We start from the raw sequence: 26,035 nt of genomic DNA on the forward strand, positions 1-26,035 counted from the left end.
TATTTGTAAATGTCACATGTATGCTTGAGAAGATACTTGTTCCTATTGGGTTTACAGTTTTGTATAAATTTTCTAGTTTAGGCTTATTATTTTGTAGTCTGTGTTTGATAATTACAAATTCTCAAGTCCTTAGGGGCTTAACATTTTTTTAAATAATTTTTTTTAATGTTTCTCCATCTTTGTAGCTTGTTTCCTTGTAAGTCTCATGATAGTTTGTTATGATTTCATTTTTCTTGATCTTTCTCTGTGAGGATCCTGGCCACTTGAATCAGAAGGGATATGTGCTTGTTTCTGCCTTGAGCCAGTGGGGGTGCTACTGACTTACAGTGAGTTAAAGTGCCGGCTAAGGTTAACTTTGCCCCTTTGCCACCAGCCCAAAGCTGAAACTCTTCGTTGCGGTGTTGTTACTGCCGGAGGCAAACACTCATCTTCTCTGGAGGGAAATGTAGCCCAAATTGGGGTTCACCCTAAATGCGTACATGGATGACATTGGGAATATTTTTGAAATTTCTAACAATGTATAGTTCTTTTTTATTTTTGTTTTCTTGGGTCTGATACCGTACTTAGAATGGTACAGGGTGTGTGTGACAAATCCGACTTTTTCTCTCTTCCCATCCCACCTCGATTGATTGATTGATTGATTGGTTGAGACGGAGTCTTGCTCTTTGTTGCCCAGGCTGGAGTGCAATGGTGCGATCTCGGCTCACTGCAACCTCTCCCTCTTGAGTTTAAGCGATTCTCTTGCCTCAGCCTCCCAAGTAGCTGGGATTACAGGTGCCTGCCACCATGCCCGGCAACTTTTGTGTTTTTAGTAGAGACAAGGTTTCACATTTCACCATGTTGGTTAGGCCAGTCTCCATCTCCTGACTTCAGGTGATCCGCCCACCTCAGCCCCCCAAAGTGCTGGGATTACAGGTGTGAGCCACCACGCCTGGCTTATATTTATTTATTAAAGTCAAATTGTGTTAAAATGATACTAAGAGATGTTCGACAGAGAAAGTAGGTAAAAAAAGAGATAATCATAAATGCTATTTAAAGCTTATCTTTTAGGCTTTTAAAGTAGCTATATGCAGAATTACTATTTCTTCTTCCAAGGCAGCTTTCTTGAAACATTGCCCTGTTGCCTGGGCCTTAAGGTAAAGATGTCAATAATTTAGCCAAAAACCTCCTTTAAAATAAAAGAATGGATGAAAAAATAAGCCCTAGGAACTCTCCTCTGAAGCTACTGGAAATGCTTTTGGAAGTAGTGGTAGGGTAGAGAAGGAAATGAATTATGACTTTGTAGATAAAAGAACTATGGAAGATGAAACTATTTCATTTTCTCTTAATTTTAATCTACTTTGCAATAATGATGGAACATTGATTGGAACTGAATCATACTCATATATTCCTTTTGGGTATATGGTTTATTTCTGGGGTTGATGGAGAATGTGATGTTTATGTTGTTAGGTATACAGATTGAGAAATTTCTTTCTCAAGAGAATTAATAAGTTTCAAAAACAGGCCAGGTGTGGTTGCTCACGCCTGTAATCCCGGCACTTTGAAAGGCCAAGGTGGGTGGATCACCTGAGGTCCAGAGTTTGAGACCAGCCTGGCCAACATGGCTAAACCCGTCTCTACTAAAAAAGATACAAAAATTAGCTGGGTGTGGTTGCTCACACCTGTAATCCCAGCTACTAGGGAGGCTGAGGAAGGAGAATCACTTGAACCTGGGAGGTGGAGGTTGCAGGGAGCTGAGATCATTGCACTCCAGCCTGGGCGACAGAGTGAGACTCCATCTCAAAAAATAATAAATAATAATAAATAAAAAGATTATAAAAATAAATGGCTGGCATGTATTTTCAGGCTAAGTGTCTTAAATGGTTTCTAGAGTTAAGAAAAAAAGTTGTTTTAAGTGTTTATCCAGATGCGATTATACTGTAGAGAATTAGTCCCCTGTCATCCAGACTTTGGAGAGTCTGATTGATACACAAGAATGTTATTTAGTATGATCAATAAATTAATAAACTTACACAAGCATTTAAATCTGATATTTCATATCAGTTGGTATGACTAGTTAGGAGTTTAGATGACAGAGGTATTCATCTACCTCGGGAGAAGAAGGAATGATGCGTGGATTAATGCCCTGAGAGAATATTTGTAGCAGATACTTAATATTGTTTATTAGAGTTAGACATGCTTACCTGGAGGTGCAATGATACATCATTCTAAGCCATTAAAATTTTTTAGAGTATTTTCATTTGATTGTTTCTTATACTAATACAAAAGAGAAAATCAGACATTAAAGAAAACTTGTGTGACCAAGATTAATCCTTTTTATTATTTTCATTTGAAATTAGTATTTTTTTTTTACTTTGGAGTTGCTCTTAACAGTAGTTGAAGAAAGATTTTGAAGTTAATTCTTGTCTATTTTTGTGGATGTTTTAGATGATTTGGTTTTTTTTGAGACACTTTTTTTTTTTTTTGTCACCTGGGCCAGAGTGCAGTGGCACAATCATGGTTCACTGTAGCCTCCACCTCCCAGGCTCAAGAGATCCTGCCATCTCAGCCTCCCAAGTAGCTGCGCCTGCAAGCACACACCACCATGCTTGGCTAATTTTTGTATTTTTTGTAGAGATGGGGTCTCCCTATGTTGCCCAGGCTGGTCTCAAACTCCTGGGTTCAAGAGAGCCACCCACCTCCGTCTCCCGAAGTGCTGGGATTACAGGTGTGAGTCACCGCACCTGGCCTTAAGATGATTTTAGATTCAGGATTTAGGATCTTAGAACCATAACATTTAAAAAAATTTATTATGTATATTTTATCTAGGTCCATTGCTTCCCTATGTTTTAACTACAGAGTATAAGAAACTGAATATTGTGAGCAGAATAATGAAAAAAATCATTATATATACTGGTTTACTTATAGAATATTTCTGAATTCTCAAGCCTGTAATCCCAGCACTTTGGGAGGCCGAGACGGGTGGATCACGAGGTCAGGAGATCGAGACCATCCTGGATAACACGGTGAAACCCCGTCTCTACTAAGAAATACAAAAAACTAGCCGGGCGAGGTGGCGGGCGCCTGTAGTCCCAGCTACTCGGGAGGCTGAGGCCGGAGAATGGCGTGAACCCGGGAGGCGGAGCTTGCAGTGAGCTGAGATCCTGCCACTGCACTCCAGCCTGGGCTACAGAGCGAGACTCCTTCTCAAAAAAAAAAGAATATTTCTGAATTGTGGAACTATTAAGGCTTGGTGATTCAAATTAAGAAGTGACAAGAGATTCTGTAAAATCTATGGGTTTCTCAGGAGGATCTAATAAATAATACCTCCTTTTCTACTTTGCTTTTGAACCAGTTAACAAGTACAAGAGTGGCATATTTGGGCCAAAATAACTTTATTACTGATTAAAATGTATTTTGAAGATGTGGCTTAGTGGGACAGCCAAATGAACGCATTAACTGAACCACAGAACATGTAGGCTTGTACACTCACTCATGGAAGTGCCAATCCAGTGAGGAGGCTGAATAAGTGCCCCCTCCCTCATGTTCCCTAGCTAGGCTGGATCTCAAGAGGAAGATGGATGAGGCTGAGGCCAATATACAGTATTTTCTTTGCAATCAGGTAACTCATTACATGAGTGGGTATATTAGTTATCTGAGGCTGCTGTAACAAATTACCAGAAACTTGGTGACTTAAAACAATGGAAATTAATTTTCTCACAGTTTTGTAGGCCAGAAGTTAAAATTAAAGTGTCAGCAGGGTTGCTTCCTTTTGGAGGCTCTGAGGGAGTATCAGTTCCATGCTTCTCTCCTAGCTTTTGCTAGCTGTAGTAGTCCTTGGTCTTTTTTGGCTTGTAGATGTGTAACTTTAATTTCTGCCTTCATTTTGACTTGGTCTTTATACCCTGTCTCTCTGTGTTTGTTTCCCCTTCTCTTCTAGGGACACTCATCATTGGCTTTAGGGCCCACTGTAATTCACAGTGTTCTCATCTCTAGATCCTTACCTTAATTACATCTGAAAAGAGCCTTGTTCCCAAACGAGGTCACGTTTATAGGTTCCAGTTGGACTTGTCTTTTGGTGGAGCCACTATTTAACCCACAAAAAGAGGTGGAGAGGCCAGGAGCAGGATTAATTAAATAAGTAAACTGGCTACTTGCTTGGAAATCAGCATTTGGGGGCAGGTGTTCCTCCCTATCCTTCATTCCCCAGATCTTTGTTCTCATAGTCAACCAGATGTAGGAGATCACCAAAATAGTCCTGTTCCTGTCCTGCATTTGCATCATTGGCATTGTCTTCAATTTGTGTTCCTTTGACAGAATCTTTTAAAGTGATGTCCATTTTGTGAGCATTAGTGGGTGAAACTAGGTAATGTAATACATATGTCCACTTAACTGTGCACAAAGAAAAGGCAGTTTGTCACAACACATTGAAAGCAAACAAGTGAAGGTGTCATGCCAACACCCAGGGGACGTAGAACTCCCAGAATTCCATGAAGATGCCTAGTGACCTGTGTTGTATGGATTGAATAAGGGTGCCGTTGTTTCTCCAGGAATCGAATACTGGTAAAGTTGGAATTTTTTGACTACCAAAACAAAGAAAAAACTTGATAATATATAATTTCAGTTTCAATCTTAATTGAATCAAATAAAAACAAATGTTTCCCTCCTACATTTGAATGGAAGTGAGGTGCCTAGGATGCATGAGTCTCATTTTGGACTCATTTTGGAACACATAGGCTTAGATCATCACCAACTGTGTGGTGGGTTTTTTGCAGTGATGAAAGTGGTCTAACTCTGTGCTCTGCATATATAGAACACTTGAAATATGGCTAGTATGATTGAACAATTTTTAATTTCACTTAGTTTTAATTTAAATGCAAATTCAAATAGCTACATGTGGCTGGAGGATTGTATTGGAAAGCATAGGCTAGATATTTGTCAGTGCCTGGACTAAAAATATGGGATACCAAAATAAACAGAATTGTGAGCTATAATAACCATAACATGCCTATGATTTAATTTAAATGTCCTTATTTTAATGGCATTAACAAAAGCCAAAGAAAAAGTTCATCCTGAATTAGCAGCTTATCTATACTTGTTAAGAGTTTCAGACTTGCTTCAACTTGAAATTTTTTTTCTTAAGTGAAAATTAGGTGAAACTTTAGATTCTCTTTTCTAATTATATTCTCTAGGCCTAAATTTATAATAACAAAATTATTCATTTTTTGGCAAAATACTGGTAAATATGGAGTAGAAAATTTTCAACTTGGGAACATGCTTGCTCAGGAAATGTAGTGTAAATATTTGTCAATCATTTCACATTTCTCTTTGCTGAAAATATAAATTAATACGCAGAGAAATATTTTACTTAAAAGCCTAATTTTAAAACAGCCTTTTTCCCCTAAGGTATGATACTACTTAAAGATGTAGAAGTTGTCACTTTAGTTAAATTTATTTTTCAGACACATAAGCAGATTTTACTGTTATTTCTCAACTTTGCTCTATTTTATTTTTATCTTTGAAATTTGGCCAACACATATAATACAGCATTAGATTTAATATCAAAGTTAAATTAAAATTTTTTATTTTAAAAAGGAAAATGTGAAAATATGTCAATTACAACTCATACTTCTTGAACTTTTTATGGTTTTGGTGGTATTGTATGCTTCATGTATACCAGAAGAGGGAGCACTTTAAACTTGATGTCTGAACAGAAAACATTCTTTTTTTATTGTTGTTGTTGTTGTTTTGAGATGGAGTCTCGCTCTGTCATCCAGGCTGCAGTGCAATGGCTTGATATGGGCTCACTGCAACTTCCACTTCCCGGATTCAAGTGATTCTGCTGCCTCAGCCTCTTGAGTAGCTGGGATTACAGGTGCACGCCACCATACCCAGCTAATTTTTGTATTTTTAGTAGAGACAGGGATTCACCATGTTGGCCCAGCTGGTCACAAGCTCCTGACCTCAGGTAATCCACCTGCCTCAGCCTCCCAAAGTGCTGGGATTACAGGTGTGAGCTACTACACCCGGTCCAGAAAGCATTCTTTTGGACTGCTGCCATAAATTTGATTCCCTTAAAAAAGCTGCAAAGTTCTTTATTTTCAAAATGTCCCTTAATGTAAAAGGAGGGAGAAGCTGGATTTATGTGTATGATTTAGAGTGCATAAGACTAACAACATCGATAAATATACCTTTCATGCTGAAATATAACTGTTTTCCTAGGGTTTTCTTTTCTCATTACCTTCTGAAAATGAATTCAGAATTATTTTAAAAAATTGTTCTTCAGGAGACCTTTTTGAAGTTTTCTCTTTCAATACCAAAACAAAGAAAAAACTTGATAATATATAATTTCAGTTTCAATCTTAATTGAAGTTATTATAAATCATAAAGCATGACTATTATGGAAAAGAGAAACACTATAAATGAAAACACAGCCCTGAATAGAGTTTCATGACTAGAAAGTGATTTTTATTCTTTTCTGTTTTGACAGCTCGAAGGTCCATGTGTTTTGCAAATTCAAAAAGTTCGCAATGTTGCTGCACCAAAGGATAACGAAGAATCTCAGGCTGCACCAAGGATGCTGCGATTGCAGATGACTGATGGTCATATAAGTTGCACAGCAGTAGAATTTAGTTACATGTCAAAAATAAGGTGATTGGCACTTTCTTTTGTGTATTTGTTACAGAATGTTGAAGGTGCTGTTCAATTGGAATGATTTAAGAATTTTGAAAAGGAGGAATGGACCCTTAATTGTGTGTTACAACTTTTGAGATGAAATTATAGAGCTTTTGTGCATTTCTGCTTCATCTGTATAAAAATAGTTAAGAATATATGGCCAGGCACGGTGGCTCAAGCCTGTAATCTCAGCACTTTGGGAGGCCAAGGCGGGCAGATCACCTGAGGTCAGGAGTTCAAGACCAGCCTGGCCAACATGGTGAAACCCTGTCTCTACAAAATATAAGAATTAGCCATGCATGGTGGCAGGTACGTAATCCCAGCTACTTGGGAGGCTGAGGCGGGAGAATAGCTTGAACCTGGTAGGCGGAGGTTGCAGTGAGCTGAGATCATACCTTTGCACTCCAGCCTGGGTGACAGGGCGGGACTCTGTCTCAAATATATATATATATAAAATAAAATAGAAATAAAAAAATAGTTAAATAGTTACATTCTTGATTGAATGTTAATTATAAAAACAAATTTATGGTGTTCTTGCATGAAAGTAATCTTTTCAGTTTTGTCACATACTTTAGGTCACTCGATTGTTTAGAACAAACAGAATTTTAAAAAATATGGTTTCATCCTTGACAGTTCAGTAGCTGTGTGTATAATAATGTGTCCATCACACTGTTTAACGTTCTTGCAGAGTTTTATAGGCTAATGAATTTTCCTAGGGAATGACTGAAATCAGGGAGGTATGTGACTGACTTTAGTCATTTCCTAGGAAATCATTGGGAATGATTTTCCAAATCCTGCATTTCGTTATTTTAATAAGAAACTTTTAGAGCCATGCCCAGTGGAATGGAGGAAAGCAATGAGAAGGAAGGGAAAGTGTCCCCTCTATTCTTGGTATTTCCGTTTGGCCATTCTGAGCTCTTTTCTGAGGTGGAAACTTTCACTAGACATTTGCAGCCCTCCTCCCACCTGCCTTTTTTGGTATTCTTTGTCATTTTATATACTCACCTTTGCAGCTCAGGCTCCTCTGAGCTTTTTCACTTAATATAAACTCCTATACCATACTTTTCTCTTGAGCAGGCATTTATCAGGTGTTCTAGCCCTTTAATTCAGTGCTGAAGGTACAAAGGCAAATGAGGTTTAGATTTCAGCCTCTTAGTAGCTCATACGCCAATGAAGTAGGCACATAGGTATACAAATATTGTAAGAAATATGTAAACTGAAAGGACTAAGAGTCTCGAAAATTACTTCTGCCTGGGGTAACCAGGAGTGCTGTTAAAATATGAGTAGGTATTTTAAGGTGCAGGGAGGAAATAGTACATGCAGAGACACAGTGTTCTGACAACAGAAAGAGTGAGAAGTTACATTTGCTGGAGCTTAGGTGATTTAGAATAATAGGTATGCGAGAGAAAATGTGGTAGGTTGAGGCCTTGTATGATCTTTTCAGTGATTTCCCTTCTTTTTTCTTCTTTCATCTGGTGTCTGCCTCTGGTAAATGAGGCCCCCTCCTCAGAAGATATATGTTTGTCTAAAATGTTGATTTCTATACCCACAGGGAGATTTGTTGACTTTGTGATTATGTTGTTTTCTTTTTGAAGAGTAGGATTCCTACTTTTGTGTAGAAACAGCTTTTCAAATTCCTATGTCAAATTCAGTCACACACCTTGCAAGGGAGCCTCACAGATGACTCAGAAGAAAGACTTGCCACATAATGGCTCATTCTCCAATTTTATGGCTGTATATTTCTCTAAGGAATAAAAACACAAGGTCAGCCCTGAGTGTAGGGCACTGCCCAATCTGCCCAATGCTGTCTACTGTCATCCCTTGTTGAATTTATTGCAACTTGACAACTGAAAAAATTATCGTCATATGCTCTTCACTCATCATTAAAGCAGCTTTTTTTTTCTTTATTGCAGTGAAGTGAGATTAAAGGAACCTTTGGGTACCAATGAAAATATTAACTAAAGCAAAATATGCTTTCTGAATAAGAATTAATTGTGGTTCTGAAGGTGATAGTACAAATTGTGTTAAAATTTTAGTCCCTGAGTAAAAAGAACAAAGCTGGAGGTATCACGTTACCTGATTTCAAATTACTCTAGAAATCTATAGTAACCAAAACAACATGGTACTGGCATAAAAACAGACACATAGACCAATGGAAGAGAATAGAGCATCCAGAAATAAATCCGCATACTTACAGCCAACTCATTTTCAACAGAGGCATCAAGAACATACAATGGCAAAAGGATAGTCTCTTTAATAAATGCTGCTAGGAAAACTAGATAACCATATGTAGAATAATGAAATTCCCATCTCTCACCATATACAAAAATCAACTTAAATGTGGCTGGGCATGGTGACTCATGCCTGTAATCCCAGCATTTTGGGAGGTCAAGGCAGGTGGATCACCTGAGGTCAGGAGTTCAAGACCAGCTGCACCAACATGGTGAAAAATGGTGGCGCACACCTGTAATCCCAGCTACTTGGGAGGCTGAAGCAGGAGAATCACTTGAACCCAGGAGGCAGAGTTTGCAGTGAGCTGAGATCACACCATTGCACTCCAGTCTGTGTGACAAGAGCAAAATTCCAGCTCAAAAAAAAAAAAGACTTAAATATAAGACCTAAAACTATGAAAGTACTAGAAGAAAACATTGGGGAAATGCTTCAAGACATTGGTCTGGGCAATAATTTTTTGGGTAAGACCTCAAAAACATAGGCAACATAAGTAAAAATAGACAATTGGAATTATATCAAACTAAAAAGCTTCTGCACAGCAGTGGAAACAATGAACAAAGTGAGGAGACTACCTACAGAATGGAAGAAAATATTTGCAAACTATCCATTTGACAAGGGATTAATATCCAGAATATATAAGGAGCTCAAATAATAGCAAAAAACAAAAACAAAAACAAAAAATCCAATTAAAATTTGATAAAAGACCTGAATAGACATTTCTCAAAAGAAGACATGCACATGGCCAACAGACATATGAAAAAATACTCAGCATCACTACAGTGAGAAATTATCTCACACAGTTAGAATGCCTATTATCAAAAAGACAGAAAATAAATGCTATAGTTTGGATATTTGACCCTCCAAACCCTCTATTGGAATTTGATCCCCCATGTTGGAGGTGGGGCCTAGTGCGAAGTATTTAGGTCATGGAGGGGCAGAGCCCTCATGAATGGCTTGGTGCCATCGTTTCAGTGAGTGAGTTCTTACTTTATTACTTCCCGCGGGAGCTGGTTGTTAAAAAGAGCCTGGCACCTCCCTCTTCTCTCTTTTGCTTGCTCTTGTCATGTGATCTGCATATACCCCTTTGCCTTCTGCCATGAGTGGAAGCAACCTGAAACACTCACCAGAATTGGATGCTGATGCCATGCTGCTCGTACAGCCTGCAGAACTATGAGCCAAATAAACTTTTCTTTATAAATTACCCAGCCTCAGGTATTCCTTTATAGCAACACAAATAGACTAAGACAATAGCAAATGCTCTTGAGGATGCAGAGAAAGAGGAATGCTCAAAGACCACTGATTGGAATGTAAATTAGTAAAAACACCATGGAAAACAGTATGGCGGCTCCTAAGGAAACTAAAAATAGAAATAGCATTTGACATAGCAGTCCGACTGCTGGATATGTATTCAAAAGAAAGGAAGTCAGCATATTGAGGAAACATCTGCACTCCCGTTTTCATTGCAGCACTATTCACAATACCCAAGATAATGGAATCAACTTAAGTGTGCATCATTGGTTGAAGGATAAAGAAAATGTGATATGTATATATATGTATATAGATAATGGAATATTATTCCGCCATAAAAAATAATGAAATCTTGTCATTGGCAACAACAGGGATAGAACTGGAGAGCATTGTATTAAGTGAAATAAACCAGCCACAGAAAGACAAATATTGCATGATTTGTCATGTGGGAACTAAAAAAACCTGATCTCCTGCAGACAGTAAAATGGCAGCCAGGAAGGATAGTGGAGAGTGAATGATAAGGAGGGGTTGGTTTATGGGTACAAAAATACAGTTAGATAGAAGGAACAAGATTTAATGTTCAGTGGCATAATAGGGTGACTATAGTTAACAGTAATTTATTGAATATTTCAAAATAATTAGAAGAGTAGATTTGTAATGTTCTCAGCAAAGAAAAATGTTTGGGGTAATAGATATCTCATTTACCCTGATTTGATCATTACACATTGTATATATGTGTCAAAATATCACATGTACCCCCACAATATGTATAATTACAACATCAACACAAATAAAAATAAAAATTTAGCCCCTATTTTATTTTTTGGGAATGGAACTTGAATTTAATCTGGTAAGACTATCAATTGTTACAATGAAATTGTAGGTCCAGCTTCAAATAACTTGACTACATAGGTCTTAGGTAAAATCTAACTCATTAGCAGTTTCTTTGGAGGTAAAGAGTACAGTAGCCTGGTGTCCTTGGTGCTTATTTTTATTTATCCCTGTACCTTGACTGTAAGAGTTATGAAAATCTGAATTTGCTGATTGGAATTGGGAACCCTTCTTCACTATTGTAATTGTATTCAACTGTTGCTGATCTTGAAGGCTAATAGATGGTTCTAAGTTTACTACATTTACCACCACAGAACTCTCTACTTAGGTTAGGTTAGGCAAGGCTGTTTATGACCATTCATTTTTTCAATTGTGATTGATCACTAAAAATGATTGAGCTTGGGGCCCTCAAAATAAATTTTAATGGCTTTATTGAGATAGCATTGATGTATAAAAATTGTATATATACAAGATGTACAGAATAATTTTTAATATGTAATCTACCTTACTCTTTATGCGCTCTTTGAAGCTTTAAAATCAGACATCCTTTATTTCTTCTTGTTAATAATTATTTTATTAATTAGTTTTCTCTAAAAAAGGTCGGTGATGTTAGCATTTTCACTGATTGGCCTTTGAATATATTAGCATGTGGTGAATTTTATGAGATTTTAAGATGTGAACAATGCAAAGCCATTTCAGAATAATTTTCTAATTTATCCTAAGTATTTACCTTAGAATTACTATTTGCAGTACTTCTTGCTGTATGTGAGAAGAGATGGGTGGGGCTTAGAGTATATGCTTTTATTTTAGAACAGACCTAAGTGACAAAATAGATTTCTTTCCCTGTTTTCCTTTGCCAAAGGGTTCAGAGGGTAAACATTTTGTCTCTGGTTTTCTATAAGACAAGTCATGGTGTAATGTTTGCCCTAAATTTGATAATATTAGCCTACTATAGAAATGTTTTTAAAGTTAGTGTATAAATAGCTTAAAAATTAGCATATAAAAATCCTTTTAAAATTAGTGCATAAATAACTTTCATTTGATTTTCGACTTGATGGATAACAAAAAAAGCATTTTGTATGAATCACTATGGCTCATATAGATGTTAAATTTTTAGGTTTATTACTCATTAGAGATCTTCTGTATTGAAATTCAACTTTGTAACAAACAAACAGTATTTTTTGCTGTGCACAGCTAAAGCTCAGAGGAAAAAATGTCAAATCTTATATAGCATAGCATAATTGAAAAAGTATTTTATATTTTTATTCTATTTATCATGTCTTGACATGTGGTTATTGTCCACCTTTTTTTTTTTTCTTTTGCAAGTGAAAACTAAAGCTCATTTCTTTGTCATTGAGATAGAAAATGACAATCTTGGCCAGATGCAGTGGTTCATGCCTATGATCCTATAGCACTTTGGGAGGCTGAGGCGGGTGGATCACCTGAGGTCGTGAGTTGGAGACCAGCCTGGCCAACATAGTGAAACCCTGTCTCTCCTAAAAATACAAATAATAGCTGGTCATGGTGGTGCATGCGTATAATCCCAGCTACTCGAGAGGCTGAGACAGGAGAATCACTTGAACCCGGGAGACAGAGGTTTCAGTGAGCCGAGATTGTGCCACTGCCCACTGCACTTGAGGAGCTTGGGCAACAGTGGGAGGCTCTGTCTTTTAAAAAAAAAAAATAAATAAAATCTTGTTCCTGGTCTTCTAACTTCCTCTCTGATGGTGTATTCATATGATACAGTCAGCTTCCTGAAAAATTAGTTTTGGTGTTAGTTCATTTTGAAGAACCTGATTAGGTCACAATATGAGACTGAATTCCAGTTTTGGGAAAGAGCGTCAATTTTTTTTTTTTTTTTTTTAAGTTTCAATGTACCTATGTAGGATGTACAGATTTGTTACATAGGTAATATGTGCCATGGTGGTTTTCTGTACCTATCAACCCGTCACCTAGCTATTAAGCCCAGCATGCATTAGCTATTTTTCCTAATGCTCTCCCTCCCACTACCCTACCCCTGGACAGGCCCCAGTGTGTGTCATTTCCCTCTCTGTGTCCATGTGTTCTCAGCTTCAATATGTCTTTAACACTTTTCTCTTTGCTTTAGCCTGAACACACCACCTGGAACTAAAGTTAAGCTCTCAGGCATTGTTGACATAAAAAATGGATTCCTGCTCTTGAATGACTCTAACACCACAGTTCTTGGTGGTGAAGTGGAACACCTTATTGAGAAATGGGAGTTACAGAGAGTAAGTGTAAACTATGGCTTGAACTTTTGAAACATTACACTCTTTTTTGTTGCATTAAAGAGCTCTTTCAAAAATGAGTAAAATTAGTTCTTTGTGTCAGAGTTGAATAGAATGGAACATGATTATCTTTAGAGAAACTATCTTTGTCTAAGCATATTGTTTCTCTAAAGTAGATATACTTTTTCTGTATTTGTTACATTTTATTCCTTGCGTTTAAACATTCTTTCCTGACAAGTTACAAAACTGTCAAGATACCAGTTATAAGCTATGTACAGTTTGTGTATAATTCTTTCTGCAAAAAACAAAAGTGTGCATATATATAAATATATATATACCTGTCTTATCTACAGACACACATATGTGCAAGTAAAAGTAAGTTAGAATTTCACTATAATGGAGTTCTTGTTGTGCTTGACTTCCTAGTCTCATTAGTTGATATTTTTCCTCATTTATATTAACAATATCTTCATCCTTACAATCATGTAGGTTTTCTTGTAATCGTTCCTCTACTTTGCTTCCAACAACCATTTCTGTTGATCCATTGCCGTCAAATCTCATATCACTTCCTTGCTCTGCGGTTCTTATAATTACTGTAGTTTAGGTCTTTAGTATCTCTTGCCTGGACTGCTGTAGTAGCCTTTTGACTGTCTATCCACATATCCTTTCTCCATCTTCTAATTTATTTTATGTACTTTCACCAGGTTTTCTTCCTTCAGCATAGTTGAGATGCTTTTATTTCAAATGCCTTAATTTGAGATTGAATGCCATTTATAATCTAGCCCTAGTTCGTTTACGTTTAATTTTCAACTTTCTAAATTCTTCCACGTAGATCTTGTTGTAGCCAAATGGAGTTGCTTCGTCTTTCTTTGATTCTCTATGATTTCCTCAGTTATACATTTTTAATAAAACGTTTTTCCACTTTTACATTATTCATCTTGTTTTTTCTCTCCTGATCCCCGCATAGCCAAATCATCCCTGTGCTTTTAGACCCAGATCAAATGATTGCTTCTTCTCAAGGTGAAGTACTTGTTTCCTTATTGAATTCTTTAAGCATTTTATTATTTTTAACAGTGTATTGCTTTTTACCTAGCAGTAAAATTATGTTCATTTCTCATCTCCTTTAACAGATAGTATGCTTTTGAGGCCAGAATTTGTGTTTGTATCATCTTTCCTAAGTTCTGCATGTATTTGTTAGATGTGTAGATACGGTGTTGGGGTCTTGCATCTGTATCTCATGTTATCCTCCTAGTAGTTTTTATAAGGGCTGTTAAATAACTTATTTTATGATTAGACAGGTGATGGATCTGAGCACAATCCGAGACCATTTTTTTTCTGTTATACCAGAGCAGCCTTTTCGCGATCTCCAAAGCGGTAGCACTGCACTTTACATGTAATAGGCATCATAAAAAATACTCCTGGTATAAATGAATTACAAAGCACATAAAAATATTTGTGGAATGAATGAATTGTAAAACTAATTACTCCTTGAGCTGAAATGTATTCTTGTGACACCCTCAAATCTTGCCCGTTTTGTAAAGTCAGCCAAGGGCCTAAGCAATATTTCAAGCTTTTGGTATTTTATGATACAGTTTTCTCCTGTTTTCTTAGTTGGAAAGTGCCTGTGTTTGGGAGGTAAATAGATAAGGACATTAGGCACATTTTTATTCCTTAGTACTAATTTCTTATGATATGAATGTGCTGTGACTTGGGCTGCTGTACTATGCAATATAAAGTAATGTTCCACAACTGCATTGTTTAATTGAAAATGTCACAAAAAAATAATTCAGAAGTAGCTTTATAGTTTTACATAAACAGCCAAGTTTGTGAACTTTGAATTTCCTAGAGAAACTTCACCCATTTCATGTGATCTTTTCGTATGCTGATATAATTGTATTTTTTTGATCAGTAGAGATTTTTTAAAGTGTGGTAAAATGTTCTCAAGTCTAATACCTTATATAATTTTCCCACAACCCAGTCCCATAGCCAGGACCACTTTGCTAACAACTGTAAACATTCGTAGGAACCTTCTCACCAACACACACACACACACACACACACATACACACACACACACACACGTGCACACAGAGTTTAGTAGTAGTTTGATAGTTGCCCTTGAAATGTTTAATTATATGTCTCTGCACTTGACTTCCTGCAAGCCACATTAGTATTTCTTATTAGAGAGTGATAAAAATTTACATTTAAAATCATTTAAAAACATTTTGATATGATTATAGTTCTTTTTGGTTTTATAGTTTTTGATTTGGTAGCCACAGCAATGTAGGAAACAGGGAAAGTGCAGTTACTTGAGCAGCTGGCAGTGATATACATAGAAATTATAAACCATAAAGCTAATGTTGGAAGTGAAGAAGCACTAAACCTTCAGTAAACTATATGCAGGCATTGTAACTGTAGCAAGTTGGTACCAGATGTAATTTACAAAATGCTACAGGTTTATAAGTTTTAGTGCCCCCAAACTATAGATTAAAAAAAATTTTTTTATTGTGGCAAAGTATACATAACATAAAATTTAACATTTTTAACTTAACATTAACTTAACTTTAACATTTTTAACTTAACATAAAACTTAACTATTTTTTAAGTGTAAATTTCAGTGGCATTAAGAACATTCGCATTGTTGCACAGTTGTTACCAACATCCACCTCCCTAACTTTTTCATCTTCCCAAACTTAAATTCTGTACCCCTTAAACAGTAACTCTGCATTCCTTCCTCCTCTCAGTCTCGGGCAACCACCATTCTACTTTCTGTCTCTGAATTTGACTAAGTAACTCATATGTGTGGAATTATACAGTATGTATCTTTTTTGTGCCTGGCTTATTTCACTTAGCATAGTATTTTCAATGTTCATCTATGTTGCAGCATGTGTCAGAATTCCCTTCCTTTTTAAGGTTGGATAGTACTCTATTGTATATCTATACCATCTTTTGTTCAGTTATCCATCAATGGACATTAGGGTTGTTTTCACTTTTTAACTCTTACGAATAATGCTGTTATGAACATGGGTACACAAATACCTCTTTGAGGCCCAGCTTTCAATTCTTTTGTGTGATCTAGAAATGGGATTGCTGGACCATATAATTGTATTTTTAATTTTTTGAAGAATTGCCATACTGTTTTATATTTACTTTATACTCATTTCCACCAGAATTGTGTAAGGGTTCTAGTTTTTTACATCCTCACCAACGGTTGATATTTTGTGTCTTTTTGATAGTAGCCATTCTAACATGGGTAAAATAGAATATCATTGTAGTTTCTTTTTTTTTTTTTTTTTCTTTTTTTGATATGGAGCGTTGCCCAGGTTGGAGTACAATGGCGCGATTTCGGCTTATGCAACCTCTGCCTTCCAGGTTCAAGCGATGCTCCTGTCTCAGCCTCCCGAGTAGCTGGGATTACAGGTGTGCACCACCACACCCAGATAATTTTTGTATTTTTAGTAGAGATGGGGTTTCACTGAGTTGGCCAGGCTGGTCTCCAACTCCTGACCTCAGGTGATCTGCTGGCCTCAGCCTCTAAAAGTGCTGGGATTATAGGTGTGAGCCACCGTGCCCAGCCTTCATTATAGTTTTGATTTGTATTTCCCTAATGCTTAGTAATACTGAGAATCCTTTTGTGTGCTTATTGGCCATTCGTATATCTTCTTTGGGGAAATTTCTATTCACGTCCTTTGCCCTTTTTTAATCAGGTTGGTTGTTGTTGTTGTTGTTGTATGAGTTATTTATAGATTCTGGATATCAGTCCCTACTAAGATAATATGTTTTGCAAATATTTTTCCCATCCCATGTGTTGCCTTTTCACTGTGTTGATAGTGTCTTTTGATGCACAGAATTGTTGAAGAGTTGTTATAGGTGTAGCTTTTATGCTTAGGTCTTTGATCCATTTTGAGTTAATTTTTGTATTAGTAAAAAACCCAGTCATACTTTTGCATGTGAATATCCAGTTTTCCCAGCACTACTTTTTGGAAATAGTGTTCTTAATGAATGATCTTGTCACCCTCATAAAAAATTATTTGGCCATATATTAACAAATTTATTTCTAGGTTACCTGTTCTGTTTCACTGGTCTAAATGTCTATCTTTATGCCACACTGTTTCGATCACTGTAACTTTTTATTAAGTTTCATAATTGGAAAGTGAGACCTTTTTCAAGATTGTTTTGGCTATTCAGCATTGAGATTCCATATGAATTTTAGGATAGATTTTTCTTTTTCTTTTTTTTAATTTTACTTTAAGTTCTAGGGTACAAGTACACAATGTGCAGGTTTGTTACTTATGTATACATGTGTCATGTTGGTGTGCTGCACCCATTAACTCATCATTTACATTAGGTATATCTCCTAATGCTATCCTTCCCCCCTTCTCCCACCCGCCGACAGGCCCCACTGTGTGATGTTCTCCACCCTGTGTCCAAGTGTTCTCATTGTTCAGTTCCCACCTCTGAGTGAGAACATGCGATGTTTGGTTTTCTGTCCTTGCAATAGTTTGCTCAGAATGATGGTTTCCAGCTTCATCCATGTCCCTGTAAAAGACATGAACTCATCCTTTTTTATGGCTGCATAGTATTCCATGGTGTATATGTGCCACATTTTCTTAATCCAGTCTATCATTGATGGACATTTGGGTTGGCTCCAAGTCTTTGCTATTGTGAATAGTGCTGCAATAAACATATGTGTGCATGTGTCCTTATAGCAGCATGATTTATAATCCTTTGGGTATATACCCAATAATGGGATTGCTGGGTCAAATGGTATTTCTAGTTCTAGATCCTTGAGGAATCGCCACACTGTCTTCCACACTGGTTGAACTAGTTTACATTCCCACCAACAGTGTAAAAGCATTCCTATTTCTCCAAATCCTCTCTGGCACCTGTTGTTTCCTGACTTTTTAATGATTGCCATTCTAACTGGTGTGAGATGGTATTTCATTGTGGTTTTGATTTGCATTTCTCTGATGGCTGGCCAGTGATGAGCATTTTTTCATGTGTCTGTTGGCTGTATAAATGTCTTCTTTTGAGAAGTGTCTGTTCATATCCTTTGCCAACTTTTTGATGGGGTCGTTTGATTTTTTTCTTGTAAATTTGTTTAAGTTCTTTGTAGATTCTGGATATTAGCCCTTTGTCAGATGAGTAGATTGTAAAAATTTTCTCCCATTCTGTAGATTGCTTGTTCACTCTGATGGTAATTTCTTTTGCTGTGCCAGAAGCTCTTTAGTTTAATTAGATATCATTTGTCAATTTTGGCTTTTGTTCCCATTGCTTTTGGTGTTTTAGTCATGAAGTCCTTGCCCATGCCTATGTCCTGAATGGTATTGCCTAGGTTTTCTTCTAGGGTTTTTATGGTTTTAGGTCTAAATTTAAGTCTTTAATCCATCCTGAATTAATGTTCGTATAAGGCGTAAGGAAGGGATCCAGTTTCAGCTTTCTACATATGGCTAGCCAGTTTTCCCAGCACCATTTATTAAATAGGGAATCCTTTCCCCGTTTCTTGTTTTTGTCAGGTTTGTCAAAGATCAGATGGTTGTAGATGTGTGGTATTATTTCTGAGGGCTCTGTTCTGTTCCATTGGTCTGTATCTCTGTTTTGGTACCAGTACCATGCTGTTTTGGTTACTGTAGCCTTGTATAGTTTGAAGTCAGGTAGTGTGATGCCTCCAGCTTTGTTCTTTTGGCTTAGGATTGTCTTGGCGATACGGGCTCTTTTTTGGTTCCATATCAACTTTAAAGTAGTTTTTTCCAATTCTGTTAAGAAAGTCATTGGTAGCTTAATGGGGATGGCATTGAATCTGTAAATTACCTTGGGCAGGATAGATTTCTATTTCTGCAAAAAAAAAAAAAAAAAAAAAAAAAGATCATTGGGATTTTGATAAGGATTATGTTGACTCTATTGACCACTTTGGGTAGTATTGATACATCAACAATATTAAATATTTCAATTCGTGACCCTGGGAAGTCCTTTTCATATTGTTCTAAATTGTTTGTGTAGAGAAACACAACTGATTTCTCTGTGTTGATTTTGCATACTGCAACTTTATTGAATTTATTATTCTAACAGTTTTTTTTTTCTTTTTAGTGTGAATGGAGTTTTCTACATATAAGGTCATGTTATCTGTGAAGAGTTAATTTTATTTTTCCTTCTCAATTTGAATACCTTTATTTCTTTTTCTTGCCTTATTTAGCCTGGCTAAAACTTTTAATACTGTGTTGAATGGAAGTGATGAAAATGACATCCTTCTCTTGTTCTTGATCTTAGAGGAAATGCCTTCAATCCTTCACTATTGAATATGATGTTAGTGGTGGGTTTTTTATATATGGCTTTTATTAGGTTTGAGTAGTTCCTTTCTATTTTTAGTTTGTTGTATATTTTTATTATAAAAGTGTGTTGAGTTTTGTCAGGTGCTTCCTCTGCATCAATTGAGGTGATCATGTGTTTTTCCCCTGCTTCATTCTGTTAATGCATTACATTGATTGATTTTTATATGTCGAAGCATTCTTGTATTTTGGGAATAAATCCTGTTTGGTCATGGTCTATAATGCTTTTTATATGGTAGGGGATTCTGATTACTGGTTTTTCATTGAGGATAGATTACTTTTTTTCCTAATTTCTAAAATTTTGGTAACATACAGATAAAATTTACCATCTTAACCATCTTAGATGTACAGTAGTTTTAAACACATTCACAAATGTTCAATATCACTAATCAAAATGCAAATCAAATACAGTGAGATATACTACCTGACAGCCATTAGCCATTATGATGGGTACTGTAAAAAACAAAAAAACAAGAAAACCCAGAAAATAACAAGTGTTGGTGAAGATGTGGAAAAATTGGAATTAAGCCTTGTGCACTCTTGGTAGGTATATAAAATGGCATAGTTGCTACAGAAAACAGTATGGCAGTTCCTCAAAAAATTAAAAATAGAATTACTATATGATCCAGCAATTCCACTTATGGCTATAAACCCAAAAGAATGGAAAACAGGTCTTGAAGAGATATTTGTGTACCCATGTTTATAGTGGCAGAGGGCATTATGCTAAGTGAAATAAGCTGGGTATAAAAAGACAAATACCATGTGATTCTACTTATGTGAGGTACTGAGAGTAGCAAAAATTATAGAGAGAATACAATGGTGATTTCCAGGGACTGGGGGAGGAGTTATTGTTTAATGAGTATAGAGTTTCAGCATTAGTAGACCATTTACTTGTGATGGAACTCAGTATGGAAAGTTTTAATTCTACTATCTTGCTATTTCTTTTGTTGTTGTTTTGCTTTTTCTTTCCTGTTTTACTCCATTTTCTGCTGCTATAACAGAATACCACAGACTGGGTAATTATGAAAAGAAGAAATTTATTTCTCACAGTTCCAGAGGCTCAGAAGTACAATAACATGGCTTTGCTATCTAACTAGGGCCTTCCTGCTGCATCATAACATGGTGGAAGGGCAAGTAAGCATGTGAGCTAGAGAGAGGCTGGGAGATAAACTTCATCTTTCTTCAGGATCCCACTCCCAAGATAACTAACCCATTCCTGTGATAACAGCATTAATCTATTCATGAGGGAAAAATACTCATAATCTAATCACCCTTTGAAAGTCCCACCTCTTAACACTGTTACAATGGCAATTACATTTCAACATAAGTTTTGGAGGGACATTCAAATCATAGCACTTCCTTTTAAATGAATTGCATTTTTTAAATGATTATGTTATCTGCATTATTAGCTTATCAGCTATATTGTGGGTGGCGACCCACCCAGGTGCCAAGGCAAGAGACCGAGGCCACAAGCTGTTCCAATATAATAAAGAAAATCTATAGAATAAGAATAGTTATACTAGAAATAGATTGCAGATATGATTATATATGAATATCATTAATTATTGGTAGTATTACTCTTTATTCCAGTATTATAATAATTTTTGTTTTATAATTGTAACCTAGGAAAAACCAGGCCATACAGAGAGATAGGAGCTGAAGGGACACAGTGAGAAGTGACCAGAAGACGAGTGTGAGCCCTCTGTTATGCCTGGACAGGGCCACTAGAGGGCTCCCTGGTCTAGCAGTAACGCCAGTGCCTGCGAAGGCACCGTTACCTAGTGGACCTTGGTCTAGCAGAGCCTCAGTGCCTGGGGAAGGCACCCCATTACTTAACAGACCAGGAAAGGGAGTTTCCCTTGGGAGTTAGAGAAGACTCGACTCTACCACCTCTTGTGGAAGGCCTGACTAATGTCAGGCCTGTCCTCAGTCATCCGGAGGCCTGACCGTCTCCCTGTGATGCTGTGCTTCAGTGGTCACGCTCCTGGTCCGCTTTCATGTTCCACCCTGTACACCTGGCTCTGCCTTTTAGATAACAGTAGCAGAATTAGTGAAAGTACTAGAAGTCTTTGAAATGCATAGAATAAATAATGGTGTAAGCTGTCCTCTCTCTGTCTCTGCCTTGGCTGCCAAACAGGGAAGGGCCCCCTGTCTGGTGGACACATGACTTGCGTGACCTTACCTATCATTGGAGATGGCTCACACTCCTTACCCTGCCCCCTTGTCTTGTATCCAATAAATAACAGTGCAGCTAGGCATTTGGGGCCACTACCAGTCTGTGTGCCTTGGTGGTAGTGGTCCTCTGGGCCCAGCTGTCTTTTCGTCTATCTCTTTGTCTTGTGTCTTTATTTCTGAAATCTCTTATCTCTGCACATGAGGAGAAAAAACCAACAGACCCTGTAGGGCTGGACCCTGCACTATATGACTGTGTTTTTGTTTTTAAGTGGTTGCTGTAAGGTTTAAGATGTGTACCTTTAACTTCTTTCTTTCTACCTTCAATTATATATACCACTTTATGCATATTTTAAGACCCATACAATTTTATGCTTTCATGTACCCAGTTTTGTCTCTATGCTGGTTTTGTCATATACTTTACATTAGTTACAAGGGTCACAACACATGGTTTATTTTGTTTTTCTCAAAGGGTTTTTTAAAACAATGAAAAACATTTTTAAAGATATTTTTGTCTTTCTACACATTTACCGTTTCTGTCTCTCTCTCTTTTCTTTGGTAAAGATCAAATTCCTGCACGGTGTGTCTTTTAATTCAGATTAGCTGATGATAAAGTGTTTTAGTTTTGGGTTGTCAGAATTTTTTTTTTTTTTTTTTTACTTTTTAAGGATATTTTCTCTGAATGTATGTTTCTACATTGAAAGATTTTTAAATTTTTTATTAAGTGTTTTAAGGACATCATTTCTTTGTCAATTACCTGCTATACTATCTATAGTCTATAGTAATCTTTTTTATGTCATGTATCTTTTCTCTATCTACTTTTAAGCCTTTTCCTTTTTTTTTTTTTTCCTATTTTTATTTTAGGTTAAGGAGGTACATGTGCAGGCTTCTTACATGGGTAAATTGTGTGTCACTGAGGCTTGGTGTATGAAAGACCCCATCACCCAAGTAATGAGCATAGTACCCTATAGGTTGCCTTCCAACTTATTTCCTCCTCCCACCCTTCTCCCTTAAGCAGTCCCCAGTGTCTCTTGTTCCCATCTTTGTGTCCATGTGTAGTCAGTGTTTAACTCCAATTTATAAGTGAGAACATGTGCTATTTGGTTTTCTGTGCCTGCCCTAGTTTGCTTAGAATGATGGCCTCCAGATGCATCCACATTGCTGCAGAGGACATTATTTCATTCTTTTTATGGCTGTGTAGTATACCATCATGTATATCTACCACATTTTCTGTATCCAGTTCTGTGTTGTTGGACCTCTTTGTTGATTCCGTGTCTTTGCTGTTGTGAATAGTGCTGCAATGAACAAATGAGCGCATGTGTCTATGTGCAGTAATAGTAGTTCAACTCTTAGTTCTTTGAAGAATCTCCAAACTGTTCTCCACAGTGGCTGGACTAGTTTACATTCCCACCAACAGTGTATATGTATTTTATTTTCTCTGCAACCTTGCCAGCAGTGGTTGTTTTTTGACTTTTTAATGATAGCCATTCTGTTATGAGATGGTATCAAAATGTGGTTTTGATTTGCATTTCTCTAATTTTTAGTGATAATGAGCATTTTTTTCATATATTTGTTGACCATTTGTATGTCTTCTTTTGAGAAATGTTTGTTCATGTCATTTGCCTGTTCTTTAATGAGGTCATTTATTTTTTGCTTGTTGATTTGTTTAAATTCCTTATAGATTCTGGATAGTAGACCTTTGTTGGATGTACAGTTGACAAATATTTTTTCCCATTCTGTAGGTTGTCTGTGTACCCTGTTTATAGTTTCTTTTGCTGTGCACAAGCTCTTTAGTTTAATTGGGTCCCACTTGTTACTTTTGTTTTTTGTTACAGTTGCTCTTGAGGACTTGGTCATAAATTCTTTGCCAAGGCTAGTCTCAAAAAGGGTATTTCCTAGGTTTTCTTCTAGGGTTTTTATTGTTCTAGATGTTACATTAAAGTCTTTAATTCTTCTTGAGTTAATGTTTGCATATGATGACTGGAGGGGGTCCAGTTTCAATCTTCTGCATATTGGTTAGCTAGTTATACCAGCATCATTTATTGGTTAGGAAGTCCTTTCCTCATTGTTTGTTATTGTTAAGTGTGTCAAAGATCAGGTGTTTGTAGTTGTGTCACTTTATTTGTAGGTTCTTTATCCTGTTCCATTTGTGTATGAGTCTGTTTTTGTACCCAGTACTCATTGTTATGTGTGACTATTTTTGTATCAGTGCCATTCTGTTTTGGTTATAGTAGCCTTGTAGTACAGTTTGAAGTTGGGCAGCTTTGTGTTTTTTTTGTTTTTTTTGTTTTTGCTTAGGATTGTATTGGTGATATGGGCTCATTTTTGGTTCCATATGAATTTTAGAATAGTTTTTTTTCTAATTCTGTGAAGAATAACATTGATAGTTTGATAGGAATAGTGTTGAACCTCTAAATTGCTTTGGATAGTGTGACCATTTTAATGATATTGGTTCTTGCTATCTGTGGGCATGGATGTTTCCATTTGTTTGTGTTGTCTCTGATTTCTTTGAGCAGTGTTTTGTAATTCTCATTGTAGAAAGCTTTCGCCTCCTTGTTAAGCTGTATTCCTAGGTATTTTATTCTTTTTGTGGCCATTGTAAATGGGTTTGCATTCTTGATTTGCGTCTGGGTGCTATTGGCATATAGAAATGCAACTGATTTTTATACATTGATTTTGTACGCTGAAACTTTACTGAATTTGTTTATTGGTTCTAGAAGCCTTCTGGTGGAGTCTGTGGGGTTTTCTCCATGTAGAATGATATCATCAGCAAAGAGGGATAGTTTGACTTTTTTTTTTTTTAATTTGGATGTCATATGTTTCTTTCTCTTGCATAATTCCTCTGGCAAAGACTTCTAGTACTATGTTGAATAGAAGTAGTGAAAGTGGGCATCGTTGTCTTGTTCCAGTTATCAAGGAGAATGCTTCAGCTTTTGCCTGTTGAGTATGATGTTGGCTATAGGTTTGTTATAGATGTCTCTTAGTATTATTATTATTATTATTATTTTTGAGACAATCTTACTCTGTCACACAGGCTAGAGCACAATGGCACAATCATAGTTGAATACAACCTTGAACTCCTGGGTTCAAGGGATCCTCCTGCTTCAGTCTCCTGAGTAGCTGACACTACAGGTGCACACCACCAACTCTGGCTAATTTTTAAATTCTGATGAGATCAGATGAGATCTCTGTTGCGCAAGCTGGTCTCGAACTTCCTAGTCTGAAGCAATCCTCCTTGTTTGGCCTCCCAAAGTGCTGTGATTACAGCCCTGAGTCACTCTGCCCAGCACAGTGGCTCTTTTTTTGAGGTATGTTCCTTAGATACCTAGTTTGTGGACAGTTTTTAACATGAAGGAATGTTGAATTTTATTGAAGGCCTTTTCTTCATCTATTGAGATGATTATGTGGTTTTGTTGTTAATTCTGTTTATGTGGTGAATCACATGTATTGATTTGCATATGTTAAACCAACATTGTGTCCCAGGGATAAAGACCAGTTGATTATACTGAATTAACTTTTTGATGTGCTGCTGGATTAGTTTGCTAGTATTTTGTTGAAGATTTTCTCATCTATGTGCATCAGGAATATTGGCCTGAAGTTTTTTTGTTGTTGTTGCATCATTGCCAGATTTTGACATCAAGATGATGCTGGTCTTTGTACAAAGAAGTAGGGAGAATTTCCTCCTCCTTGATATTTATGGAACAGTTTTGGTAGGATTGCTACCAGTTCTTCTTCATATGTCTTATAGAATTTGGCTGTGAATATATCGGGTCTAGAATGTTTTTTGGTTAAGAGGTTTTTTTTTTTTTTTTAATTAATGATTCAGTTTCAAAACTTTTTATTTCACTCCCTTCCTGGTTCAGTCTTTGGAGACTGCTTCTAGGAATGTATCCATTTCCTCTAGATTTTCTAATTTGTATGCATAGAGATGTTCATAGTTGTTTCTGAGAATCTTTTGTATTTCTGTGGGATTGGTTGTAATATCATATTTGTGATTTCTGATTGTGCCAATTTGGATCTTCTCTCTTTTTTGTTAATCTAGCTAGCAGTCTATCAACCTTTTTTTTTTTTTTCTTTTTTGAAACAGAGTCTCGCTGTGTCTCCCAGGCTGGAGTAGTGCAGTTATGCAATCTCGGCTCACTGCAGCCTTCACCTCCAGAGTTCAAGCAATTCTCGTGCCTCAGCCTCCTAAGTAGCTGGGATTGCAAGCCTAGGCCACCACATGTGGCTAATTTTGGCATTTTTAGTAGAGACAGAGTTTCACCATGTTGGCCAGAGTGGTCTCAAATTCCTGACCAGAAGTGATCTGCCCACCTTGTCTTCCCA

The 26,035-nt window shown here is 36.7% G+C and overlaps 1 protein-coding gene across 12 annotated transcripts in view; it reads left to right on the top strand.

Moving 5' to 3' along the window:
* The window catches only part of TDRD3 (tudor domain containing 3), a 199,526-nt gene that overhangs the window by 64,438 nt on the left and 109,053 nt on the right, over positions 1-26,035 (top strand). For 8 of the 12 annotated variants that reach the window (XM_074021591.1, XM_005585951.5, XM_065533307.1 and 5 more), the window contains 2 exons: positions 6,470-6,630; positions 13,073-13,214. In XM_074021591.1, the coding sequence (XP_073877692.1) occupies positions 6,470-6,630; positions 13,073-13,214 (303 nt within the window). The remainder of the gene's footprint in view (positions 1-6,469; positions 6,631-13,072; positions 13,215-26,035) is intronic. The other 4 variants (XM_074021598.1, XM_074021596.1, XM_074021595.1 and 1 more) reach the window with 1 other exon arrangement.

Source organism: Macaca fascicularis, chromosome 17 (assembly GCF_037993035.2).
Source record: "Macaca fascicularis isolate 582-1 chromosome 17, T2T-MFA8v1.1".
NCBI lineage: Eukaryota > Metazoa > Chordata > Mammalia > Primates > Cercopithecidae > Macaca > Macaca fascicularis.